The sequence below is a fragment of the Dermacentor variabilis genome, chromosome 4 (assembly GCF_050947875.1).
Source record: "Dermacentor variabilis isolate Ectoservices chromosome 4, ASM5094787v1, whole genome shotgun sequence".
NCBI lineage: Eukaryota > Metazoa > Arthropoda > Arachnida > Ixodida > Ixodidae > Dermacentor > Dermacentor variabilis.
The window spans coordinates 57,315,927-57,328,280 of record NC_134571.1 but is presented as its reverse complement, the minus strand read 5'-3'; the positions used below and the strand labels follow the sequence as shown (position 1 = coordinate 57,328,280).

General features: G+C 45.8%; 1 protein-coding gene and 1 long non-coding RNA gene across 2 annotated transcripts in view; one reads left to right on the top strand and one right to left on the bottom strand.

Annotated features, from left to right (window-relative positions):
• The window catches only part of LOC142577646 (gamma-aminobutyric acid receptor alpha-like), a 61,792-nt gene extending 50,641 nt beyond the window's left edge, over positions 1-11,151 (bottom strand). Inside the window, exon 1 of the mRNA XM_075687122.1 lies at positions 11,026-11,151. Within this exon, the coding sequence (XP_075543237.1) occupies positions 11,026-11,098 (73 nt within the window). The 5' untranslated portion in view covers positions 11,099-11,151. The remainder of the gene's footprint in view (positions 1-11,025) is intronic.
• The window catches only part of LOC142577771 (uncharacterized), an 85,574-nt gene that overhangs the window by 53,031 nt on the left and 20,189 nt on the right, over positions 1-12,354 (top strand). The window lies entirely within an intron of this gene.

Here is a 12,354-nt window from a genome sequence, read left to right as displayed (position 1 = left end):
TGGGATCGCCAAATGAAGAGGCAGATCGGTTGGCTTCAATTTGCGCACGTAACGACTATGTCTGTCCGAAAATTTGGCACAAGCTTGATGACGCTCGTCTCCTGATTCGTCGCCACATACTAAAGCAGCATCCAGACCTGCGCGTCGCAAATGGAACGTCCCCGCACCGCGTTCGCGGTTGAGGCTTGCCTCATCGCGCTAGAGCACTGCTACTGGTTGGCTGTGTGAACGTGTTCAAACGTTTATACCACAAGGACGTGTGGCCAATCCATTGTGTACGTCTTGCGGTCAATGTGAGATACTTCAGCACCCGATTTTGGAGTGTCCCGCTTTCAGTGCGCAGCGCACGTCGTTAGGGAGGGACTATCATATCCTTGGCCTGCGGTGTAAGACCCTCGACGAATGTTTGTACCCCAGTGGTTGTGAGTTTCGACGCGGTCAGGTGCATCGCGCTCTCCTTACTTTTCTAGAAACAACTAATTTAGGTTCATGTTGGTAGCCTACTACAATTTTTCAAATGACAATACCTCAGACACTGTTCTATTTTAAAATTCTTTAGTAACGTTACTTACAGTGACTGGCTCAACTATGTGCGACCTGTGCGACGTGTTTTCGGCTTCATCTTTGAGATTTGTCATCTTGCTTTTCCTTTTTTTTCTCTTCCCTCTCCCTCTTCCTATCTTCTATTTTTATGTTTCTGTCTCCTCCTTTCTGAAGAGTAGGCAAGCGTTGTGCCCCTTCCGGTTGCACTTGCCTGCCTGCTCCTCGCTTTCCCTTTCCTGTCATGTGTATGTATGTATGTACGTTTCCAAAACAAATAATAATAATAATAATAATAATAATAATAATAATAATAATAATAATAATAATAATAATAATAATAATAATAATAATAATAATAATTATAATAATAATAATAATAATGACAAAAAATAATAATATACACACTTGTATTTTTGTCCCTATTGCACGCCTCTTCTTGGCGAAACGTCTCTCAATAACGTAGCATTGGTCGTTTATGATGTAAGAAACTGAAATCTAATTCCCATAGCTTTGCGTTCATAAGTACTCTTCGCGACTGTCTTGCCACCTTCGCTGATAATATGTTCGGTATCAGGATTGATTAGGATTTTCTTTTACGAACAACTCTAGCGTAAGAGCGTTTTCTGAATATCGGCCCTGAAGCGCGTTCTTAAGCTAGCATTTCCAACGTTGCTGACGCTTTCTAACATATCTTGCTGTACCAGGGACCTGTGATGGAGTATAATGCTAGTCCGCATCTCTTTGCAATGCTATGTTTCCATCTGGCAGTTGCAGGCTCCATCCCCCCTTCCCCCTTCCCTTCTAAAAGGTTTGCGGGACTCTTCCCTATGTCTCACTTCTCGTCTGATATTTGCGATTTCTGCGCCTCCTTTTCTTGCGCCTTCCCATCTCTTCCACAGTGCGGCGAGTGGGCGTAGAGCCCTTTCCGGAGAACAGTGGCAGGCCTGCTTCTGACTTTATACATACCTACATATATACCCCCCCCACACACACACAAATATATATATATATATATATATATATATATATATATATATATATATAAGGGATTTCGTGCGCCGATAGCTTCTCTCCGCCTGTCGGCATGACGCACGCAGCCTCTCCAGTTCTATATCCAAGTCTGTTCGCCTTGCTGACCTTGTAAGCGAGCAGATGAATGCTTTCAATACTTGTGCGATTGTATCTTCGATATTGTGTGAAAAGCCTTCCCGACATACGTCAAACATATCCTTCTTAAACCTTGACTAATCAACTGTACGCAAAACAGTAGAGGAGCATGGCTCAACTCCACTATGTATGTTGGAATATGGTCACTTCCATGTGTTCCTAGGTCCATAAGCCATTGGACGACCGAGACAAAGCGCCGTGATACAAAAGTTAAGTCCAAGCAGCTAGTATAGGTCGTGCCTCGCAGAAATGTAGGGCTGCCGTCATTCAAGCAGCACATATCATGGTCGACAGCAAAGGAGGCAAGACTCTTGCCTCTGGAGTCAACTTTAGTGCTTCCCCATAGCTGGTAATACGCGTTAAAGTTACCTGTGATAACCCAGGAGTGATTGGTCCTTAGTAATATTTTCCTAAGTGATTCGCTGTCAAAGTGACCTGCTGGGGATATGTAGGGTCCAATTAGTGTAAATGACGCAGCCTTCTTTTTGACATGCAGGCAGACATATTTGTTGTCGTCATGAGGCTCTACCGCGTTAACGACATATGTAACGTACGTGCGAATGTAGATGATTACTTTCGTTCTCGCACCGCATGTAGACGAGACGAAAGATTCGTAACCAGACAGTCTGTGTGGAGTTGATGTATTTGGTTCGCAAATGACCAGTATGGAGAAGTGGTTTGTAAAAACGAATAGCGAAAGTCTTTATACGGGCCCTGATATATCTGAAATTCCACTGAAAGATCGAGGCACCTTTAACTTCAGTGTGGAAGTTAAACTCTTGGACGAGCCATGGTGCTTATACGATGCTAGCAAGCACTGGATTTAGTGCATCCAGTATTTGCAGAGCACTTCGAGCTGCTGGTGTTTGCAGCTTGTTCAGTATCATGCGGATTGTATTAATTAGCGATTGTAGCATTACAGCCACCTGCCTGTCCTGGTTGCCCAAATCGTCTACAGTAGACGCCGGGGGTTGTCCATCAATAGTTTACTGTGATTCTGTTGGTTGGTGATTGCTGTCGTTTTGGTAGGGCCAACCAAGATTCGGCAGATGTGGTCTTCTCAGTGGCCTTGTTCTTCGTGGTTTTTTCCACAGTGCCTCGCCTGGGCAGCACAGGAGGGGGTGGTGTTGCAGGAAGTGGCATGCACGTCGCAGAGGCAACGGCCTTGCTTGAGGAACGTTGGCACTGGCAACGTCGCTTTCACTTCCTGATTTTATCGGCGGCTTCGCGATGAGCTGAATGATCTCTCACGATCTGTTTCAGGATAGCCATTTCCTTTTTAATATGTGGACAATTCTTCTATGGAGCTTTATGTGACCCACCGCAGTTCGAACACTTCATTACAGTCGCGCCACATTTATCTGCACCGTGGGGCTACGCGCAGCGCGGGCATGCTGCCTAGTTCTCGCAGACACTGCCCACGTGTCCCAGTTTCATGCATTTGAGGCATCGAAGAGATTTCGGAAGGAAAGACCGCACAGCATGTCTGAATTACGTGTCCCACCTTAACGTGAGAGGGTATATATTTACGCTAGAATGCAATCTTCACGCGGCAGGAACTGCCTAGCCCCGTAACATCAACAATGACCTCATCATTTATTGGCTTGGTAAAAATCGGCAAGTCGTTATTAAGTATGGCCACCTCTACGTAGTAGATCACGCCGGTGACTACATCAGATCCCAGAGGGATGTAAGAGCGTACCTGAATGCCATCGAAGTCTGTTACGCTGCGCATAGTGGTCATAGCACCCGCATGCTGGAAATCAACCTCCAGTACATTTTTTCGGGTGTTGACTTGAATGCCCAATATTTCGTTTGGCACCAGGGCTGCCAGGGACATCGACACAGATTGCCTGTTAAGTAGCTTCATGTGGACGGTAGGAAGCACGGGCACAAATGTGATGGTATTGGTGTCCGACCTCTGCGTGTGTTTTACTGTTTGCGTGCTTGACGACGAAGACGTCCTGGTGCTCCTTCTCTTCGTTCTGCAGCTCCGCACAAACTGGAAGTCGTCATCGGAAGGATGCTCACTGCTGAGAGAGTAAACATGGGCGTCCTCGCTGTCGCTCTGTTGACCGATCCGCTTCCTAGAGGCGGCAACCGCTGACGCCGCAGTCGCCGGCAGACGTGCGGGTTGGTCCACTTCCATCACGACCGAGCAGGGAGCGAGCAGTAGCGGATGCTTTTAGATTTTCCCAGAAATAAACCGGAGCTAGAAAGAACAGCACTGCGTCAAAAAACATTTCGTCGTCTTCCAAGATTATTCGGGGCCTCCCACTATACAATATGCCTGACAATAAAACCATTGTTTTGGCACATAGAATGGTTGAATTCATTTAGTCATGTGTTTTAACTCAATTTTTGCAGCAGGTTCCTTAAGGACGCATGATCTTGAATTGTAGCGCGAAGTGAACACGGACACAGAAAGGAGCAGACAGGTCGAGCGCTGTGTCCGTGTGCGCTGTGTCATTTCTGTGTCCTTTTTCACTTCGCGCCACAACCCAAGATCATGTTACCGTACCAACTCGCCCAACTTTCTATCCTTTTGCATTACATTCCTTAAGGAAGCTTATACCACTGCGAGAAATATTTGTCTGCATTGCATCGGCAGCTGAATGGCAATAACATCTGAAAAAGAAAATGCTGCGTATCTTCTCCATAATGCTTCTCACTAGAAAAAATATACCGTTCCCAGCCGTTTAGTGAATGTGTGCCACGTCTATTTAAAGTGTTGGGGGAATGTTCTATTTTCATAGCTGTGTGTCATATAACTTCAGCGAACGTCTTCATGGCCTCTGTTACTCTGGCTTACCCTGAAGACTTGCATTCGCATTTTGCATTACTTTTAATGATAACTGTCTTCCCCCAGCTTTTATTCAGTTTACATCTCTGCTCGTAAGTTCTGTGATGTCATCATCATCATCATCATCAGCCTAGTTACGCCCACTGCAGGGCAAAGGCCTCTCCCATACTTCTCCAACTACCCCGGTCATGTACTAATTGTGGCCATGTTGTCCCTGCAAACGTCTTAATGTCAACCGCCCACCTAACTTTCTGCCGCCCCCTGCTACGCATCCCTTCCCTTGGAATCCAGTCCGTAAACCTTAGTGACCATCGGTTATCTTCCCTCCTCATTACATGTCCGGCCCATGCCCATTTCTTTTTCTTGATTTCAACTAAGATGTCGTTTACCCGCGTTTGTTGCCTCACCCAATCTGCTCTTTTCTTATCCCTTAACGTCACACCCATCATTCTTCTTTCCATAGCTCGTTGCGTCGTCCTCAATTTCAGCAGAACCCTTTTCGTAAGCCTCCAGGTTTCTGCCCCATATGTGAGTACTGGTAACACACAGCTGTTATACACTTTCCTTTTGAGGGATAGTGGCAACCTGCTGTTCATGATTTGAGAATGCCTGCCAAACGCACCCCAGCCCATTCTTATTCTTCTGGTTATTTCAGTCTCATGATCCGGATCCGTGGTCACTACCTGCCCTAAGTAGATGTATTCCCTTACCCCTTCCAGTGCTTCGCTACCTATCGTAAACTGCTGTTCTCTTCCGAGCCTGTTAAACATTACTTTAGTTTTCTGCAGATTAATTTTCAGACCCACCCTTCTGCTTTGCCTCTCCAGGTCAGTGAGCATGCATTGCAATTGGTCTCCTGAGTTACTAAGCAAGGAAATATCAACAGCGAATCGCAAGTTGCTAAGGTATTCTCCATCAACTTTTATCCCCAATTCTTCCCACTCCAGACCTCTGAATACCTCCTGTAAACATGCTGTGAATAGCATTGGAGATATAGTATCTCCCTGTCTGACGCCTTTCTTTATAGGGATTTTGTTGCTTTCTTTGTGGAGGACTACGGTGGCTGTGGAGCCGCTATACATATCTTCCAGTATCTTTACATATGGCTCATCTACACCCTGATTCCGTAATGCCTCCATGACTGCTGAGGTTTCGACTGAATCAAACGCTTTCTCGTAATCAATGAAAGCTATATATAAGGGTTGGTTATATTCTGCACATTTCTCTATCACTTGATTGATAGTGTGAATATGGTCTATTGTTGAGTAGCCTTTACGGAATCCTGCCTGGTCCTTTGGTTGACAGAAGTCTAAGGTGTTCCTGATTCTATTTGCGATTACCTTAGTAAATACTTTGTAGGCAACGGACAGTAAGCTGATCGGTCTGTAATTTTTCAAGTCTTTGGCGTCCCCTTTCTTATGGATTAGGATTATGTTAGCGTTCTTCCAAGATTCCGGTACGCTCGAGGTTATGAGGCATTGCGTATACAGGGTGGCCAGTTTCTCTAGAACAATCTGACCACCATCCTTCAACAAATCTGCTGTTACCTGATCCTCCCAAGCTGCCTTCCCCCTTTGCATAGCTCCTAAGGCTTTCTTTACTTCTTCTGGCGTTACCTGTGGGATTTCGAATTCCTCTAGGCTATTCTCTCTTCCACTATCGTCGTGGGTGCCACTGGTACTGTATAAATCTCTATAGAACTCCTCAGCCACTTGAACTATCTCATCCATATTAGTAACGATATTGCCGGCTTTGTCTCTTAACGCACACATCTGATTCTTGCCTATTCCTAGTTTCTTCTTCACTGTTTTTAGGCTTCCTCCGTTCCTGAGAGCCTGTTCAATTCTATCCATATTATAGTTCCTGATGTCCGCTGTCTTACGCTTGTTGATTAACTTAGAAAGTTCTGCCAGTTCTATTCTAGCTGTAGGGTTAGAGGCTTTCATACATTGGCGTTTCTTGATCAGATCTTTCGTCTCCTGCGATAGCTTACTGGTTTCCTGTCTAACGGAGTTACCACCGACTTCTATTGCGCACTCCTTAATGGTTCCCATGAGATAGTCGTTCATTGCTTCAACACTAAGGTCCTCTTCCTGAGTTAAAGCCGAATACCTGTTCTGTAGCTTGATCCGGAATTCCTCTAGTTTCCCTCTTACCGCTAACTCATTGATTGGCTTCTTGTGTACCAGTTTCTTCCATTCCCTCCTCAAGTCTAGGCTAATTCGAGTTCTTACCATCCTATGGTCACTGCAGCGTACCTTGCCGAGCACGTCTACATCTTGTATGATGCCAGGGTTCGCGCAGAGTATGAAGTCGATTTCACTTCTAGTCTCACCATTCGGGCTCCTCCATGTCCACTTTCGACTAACCCGCTTGCGGAAAAAGGTGCTCATTATCCGCATATTATTCTGTTCTGCAAACTCTACTAATAATTCTCCTCTGCTATTCCTAGAGCCTATGCCATATTCCCCCACTGACTTGTCTCCAGCCTGCTTCTTGCCTACCCTGGCATTGAAGTCGCCCATCAGTATAGTGTATTTTGTTTTGACTTTACCCATCGCCGATTCCACGTCTTCATAAAAGCTTTCGACTTCCTGGTCATCATGACTGCATGTAGGGACATAGACTTGTACCACCTTCAATTTGTACCTCTTATTAAGTTTCACAACAAGACCTGCCACCCTCTCGTTAATGCTATAGAATTCCTGTATGTTACCAGCTATATCCTTATTAATCAGGAATCCGACTCCTAGTTCTCGTCTCTCCGCTAAGCCCCGGCAACACAGTACATGCCCGCTTTTTAGCACTGTATATGCTTCTTTTGTCCTCCTAACCTCACTGAGCCCTATTATATCCCATTTACTACCCTCTAATTCCTCCAATAACACTGCTAGACTCGCCTCACTAGATAGCGTTCTAACGTTAAACGTTGCCAGGTTCAGATTCCAATGGCGGCCTGTCTGGAGCCAGGTATTCTTAGCACCCTCTGCAGCGTTACAGATCTGACCGCCGCCGTGGTCAGTTGCTTCGCGGCTGCTGGGGACTGAGGGCCGGGGTTGAAGGATCACGAGTTCAAATCACATGTTATGTTCCTTTTTTTCCCTTTTTTTTCTTTCTTTTAATGTATTTTCCTTCCTTTTATCACTGTACGGAAACCCTGCTGAAAAAAAAATTATATATCCTCAATTATGTGTGGCCACACATGTGCAGGTCATAAATACCAGGTTCACTAGCCGAGTGCCATCCATGCGGTATAACCGAGCTCAGATTGGTCCACCTTGACTGATCAAATAGGGCACCACTGTAGGTTAAATGAGGCGTACAACTCCTGCGGGACCCGCCGTGGTTGCTCAGTGGTCATGGTGTTAGACTGCTGAGCACGAGGTCGCGGGATCGGACCCCGGCCACGGCGGCCGCATTTCGATGGGGGCGAAATGCGAAAACACCCGTGTACTTAGAATTAGGTGCACGTTAAAGAACCCCAGGTGGTCGAAATTTTCGGAGTCCTCCACTACGGTGTGCATAATCAGAAAGTGGTTTTTGTCACGCAAAACACCATAATTCAATTTTTAATTTAACTCCTACGGGGACGGTAGAGTATCCGTCTCCAGTGCAAGAGGACCGTGATTCACATCCCGGTGCCGCGCAATTCTCCACCGAAAAAAAAAAAACCGTGTGTTGAGAAGATTGCACAAACAGGCCTGGAGTGCGGCCTGATCCCGGCGACCAGAACCGGTAACGCACTCTCTCACCAGAGCAGGATTGGCCATCCTGGTGCAGTACTTGGCCACAACCTCCTATATGAATACAACAATCAAACCCCGGCCCTCAGTTCTGTGATGTAATGCAGACTTAATACTGTGAAGAGCTGCCTTTGAATCACAAAATACGACCCGATGGCGAACATGCGCTCTGAGAGAGTCGACAGCTACATGTGTCTGGATTATATGGTCTCCCGCGATGGTAATTGTTGCTGCTGTTGAGGTGCACCGAGGCAGCCCTAAACACGTGCGTTGGGCTTCACTTTGTGTGCTCTCCAAAGCGCGAAGGTTCGTCTTGCATGCATTTGACAAACCTGGTAGACTGTAATTTAGGAGTCCAAGAAACAGTACCCTGTACAGCAGCATCATAGAGTGGACTGGTTTACCCCACTTTCTGACATCAGGGAAGTGCTCCACCATGCTCTGGAAAGAGGGCACAACATTATATTTGAATCCAGTCCTGCTCATCGCGGCATCGTCGGCAACAACCTAGCTGACAAGGCTGCCCAGTCTGTCCACGAAGATACCCAGACGCGTCCAACACTTTGGCGAGGTCAGATGCTGCCAGGGAACGTCACCTACTTGCACGCAAAAAGTCAGAAGATTTCTGAAGTTCAAGAGCCTTCAATTGCCGATTACATAAATTATACGCCACTCTACGGCTACAACTGCCATCTAGCCTTTCCCGCTGTGAAACAACCATGCTGTGCCGCTTGTGGCTGGGAGTGGCGTTCACGAACGCATACTCCTATCGTTCGGGAATGGCCGAGAGCCCCATGTGCGACTCCTGTGGGTGCGAGAAACCATCGAGCACCTATCGTGTACCTTCCCTCGCTACGATGTACAGCGCCTCTCTCTGCAGGTAACTTTACACCGACTGGACTCAACACCGTTCACAGAGTCAAAGATACTCGGACCGTGGCCCCCACACCAGTCCCGGACATGAAAAACGATTTGTGCACAAGTGCAATATATACTTGAAGTGCACCGGCTTAAGAGACCGTTTATAGTGTCCCTACCACACGCAATCGGTGCTTACCCTCTCCCTTTTTTCCTCTTTCTATTCCTCTTTCCTACCCTCAGTGTAAGGCAGCAAACCGGGTGCTCTTCTGGTTGACCTCCCTGCCTTTCGTGTCTTTGCTCTCTCCCTCTCTCTCACACACACATCTCTGCTATTAACAGTTCAAGTTAGTGTTTCAAATTCCCGCCGAAGAGAAGGCGAGGCAATCCTGAAAGAAGAATGCCGTGTCGCGGTGCTGGGTACATATATGGCCGATGAACGAAACGTTCAATACCACAATCCCCTTGCTCGCTTTACAGGTAACATAAGTACAGGTAGTGCTATGTACATAGGCGACCGAGATTTGGGAAACGGCTCAGGGTATTACGGAAAAGAAGTTCCTTGTGAATAATAAATACATCCAAATTGTTTCTATTGCACCGAAACAAATCTACAGATTTCGAAAACTACACTTTACGACAGCAGTGCTTTTTACTCATATGCGCGTAATTGCGCCGTCGTGTATACAGAGCAGCCCGTGAAGTTGGTGCTATATTTTTTTTTCGTAGCGCGTGAATGCGCGTCGCAACACAAGCCTGAAACGCGAGGAGGTGCATGCGAGATTTGGTTAGACGTTGCTTCCTCAAAACCGCAGCCAATCACTGGCCTGTGGTTTCTCACTCCCGCGTTTTTGGTCCACTCAAGGACGCACAACGACACAAAGGAGTGTTCGAGGAAGAAAGGTTACACTGAGCAGTCAGAACATGACTTCATGCGCAGAGCGCGTCATCATACAGGGAACGCACGCATGCTTTGAATATAAGCAAATCAGCATGACTCAACAAGAGAGAGAGAGAGATAAAAGGAGGAGTGATGTTAACTGGGCTGCGCTGGGGGACTCAATAAAGATCGCAGTAACAAGAGTATGCAGGAAACATGAAGTTACTTTCAGCCCAAATTTTATGAGGATTGAATAAACATGTCATAAAAATAAATCTGGAACGTTAACTTTTAGGTAACCTTTGTGTTATATGTCACGTACCGCCGACTTGATTAATTTTCGTTTACCCAGATATAAATTTATCCTATCTAATCAACACTTTTTTCTCTGTAGCTCAAGTACTGGTGCATAAATGAGGTGTTCGTCGTGAGGCTGAAAAACATTCAGATAGAGGATCTCGAAAAAACGTAACTTTTCCAAGGAAAGATGCGGTGGGCTCATGTGGTTCTAGATGGTTCTAGGTCGTACTATCTTAATTTGGAAGGCTTTATTTTTGTTCTCAGAAAACAACAACGTAGAAGTAAGCCTTCAAAAGCAATTCAGTAATTCGGAATAGTAGGTCTGTCGATCTGTGTAATGCTAAACGGACAAGGCCGCACGTAAGATACAACGCCACGGCTCTGGGCGTTATGTTATCTTACGGCCGCCATTGTCCTTTTAGTGCGACTCGGATTCGAAGTATTTCAAGAGCGTTTAATTGGCCTGTCCCTCAACTCTGGTCATATCCTAACAAAGTGCTCATTACTGCACTAAATAAAAGGTTCGCAGTTTACGCGAAACAATGATTAATCACCTGGAATATAATGCTTACAATTAGTACACGAAAATGCTAAATGTTTGCAACAGTTCATTGAAGGGTCGCAATTGTGATTAACGTTGTTGTTGCGATTACTGCAACTCGGAATAGCCTATGAAGATCAATACACTTATAGGCAGGGCTCTCACGTACTGTCGTCGGAGCTCGCCGTACCTCCGTGCCATGGCCTCTGGGTGCTGTCGTAGTTGTCGAGAAGTGTTTCCAGCAGCTGACTGGTGAGCGCCATGTCGGACTCTCGGTTGTCTTCTACCTTCTTGTGCACCTGCGAGCTCTGGACTGGCCGCGACCACTTGCACGAAACCCTTGAAAAGGTGTGCAAGAGCAAGAAATACTCAGCATGCCGTTTATTTTAATGGGGCTGAGTGTAAACTCCTTAAATGATGGGTAAAAACGCCACACTTAGCAAAGCATGGCGTTTTCTGGACAGAGGTATTAAGCCAGAGTGTTCCTTCAAACCAAAGAAGATTAAATCTGTTACAGAAATGATCCATGGCCTATTCAACTGCATCTCAAAGCATATTATATTAAAGGCAAGAGAAGGTCAATAGAAACACAACGACATCTCTATAATAATTGTTGTAAGGGATATGCGGGCTGCTGGTTCAATGAATTGCAAATTAACACTTGTTAAAGGTGAAGGTAGAAGAAAACGGTGTCTCCAGCGCACGAAACGCTTAAATGGTATTCTTCAGGCCACCGGGAAGCGTCTCGCCGAGCATAAAAAGAATACTTGTCTTAAGCAGATATAATTGGTGTTCTTATATACGTGGTGTAGCCTGGAGTCGAAAGTGACTCAATGACACGTAACGTAACGTTATGAGAGCAGTGAAACGGATCACGAGGGGGAAGCCAGAAGTCGAATCAGTCAAACATTTTGTTCGTAAGAGCTGCTGTAATTAGCCAGCCACCTTTATTAATATAATGTTTACTACTCACAGATCGCCGGCAAGGATTCTTAGTACGCAAGGAGGAGTGCGATGTTTGCTGCAGACGATTCTAGCTTAGCGTGAATTGCCGGCAATTTCTCCGCCCGAGCGCTGCCTTTGATCCCAATTCAAGAAATATTGAATCTACTGGCAGGTCATTCAGCGCATACGAACGGTTTTGTAGATACATAAGGATGAGCAACCATCCTGCGGCTTCACAAGGTCCATCTGCAGGCTAATGTTGCGTCTAATACTTATGATATTTTCACTTTAAACGCAGACCAATTTGCATAACCTTTCTTGAACTTTGCTGCAGAAGGAAGTATTCTGTTTGCTACCTTTTCGTGCCACAGGTGAGAAACCACTAAATTTAGGAAGAATACTTGGTCCTATGCCTTCTCCTGTAAACAACGAGGAGCTTTAAATTTTCTTTCTATATTCATTAAAAAACATCGGCTTAATTAAAAGCTCTAGCCCGGTTACATGAACACCAATAACCTTCGTCTCACCTGTAAACACCGTGATCATATTGATGCAAAAGCATCAAATGGCCCAT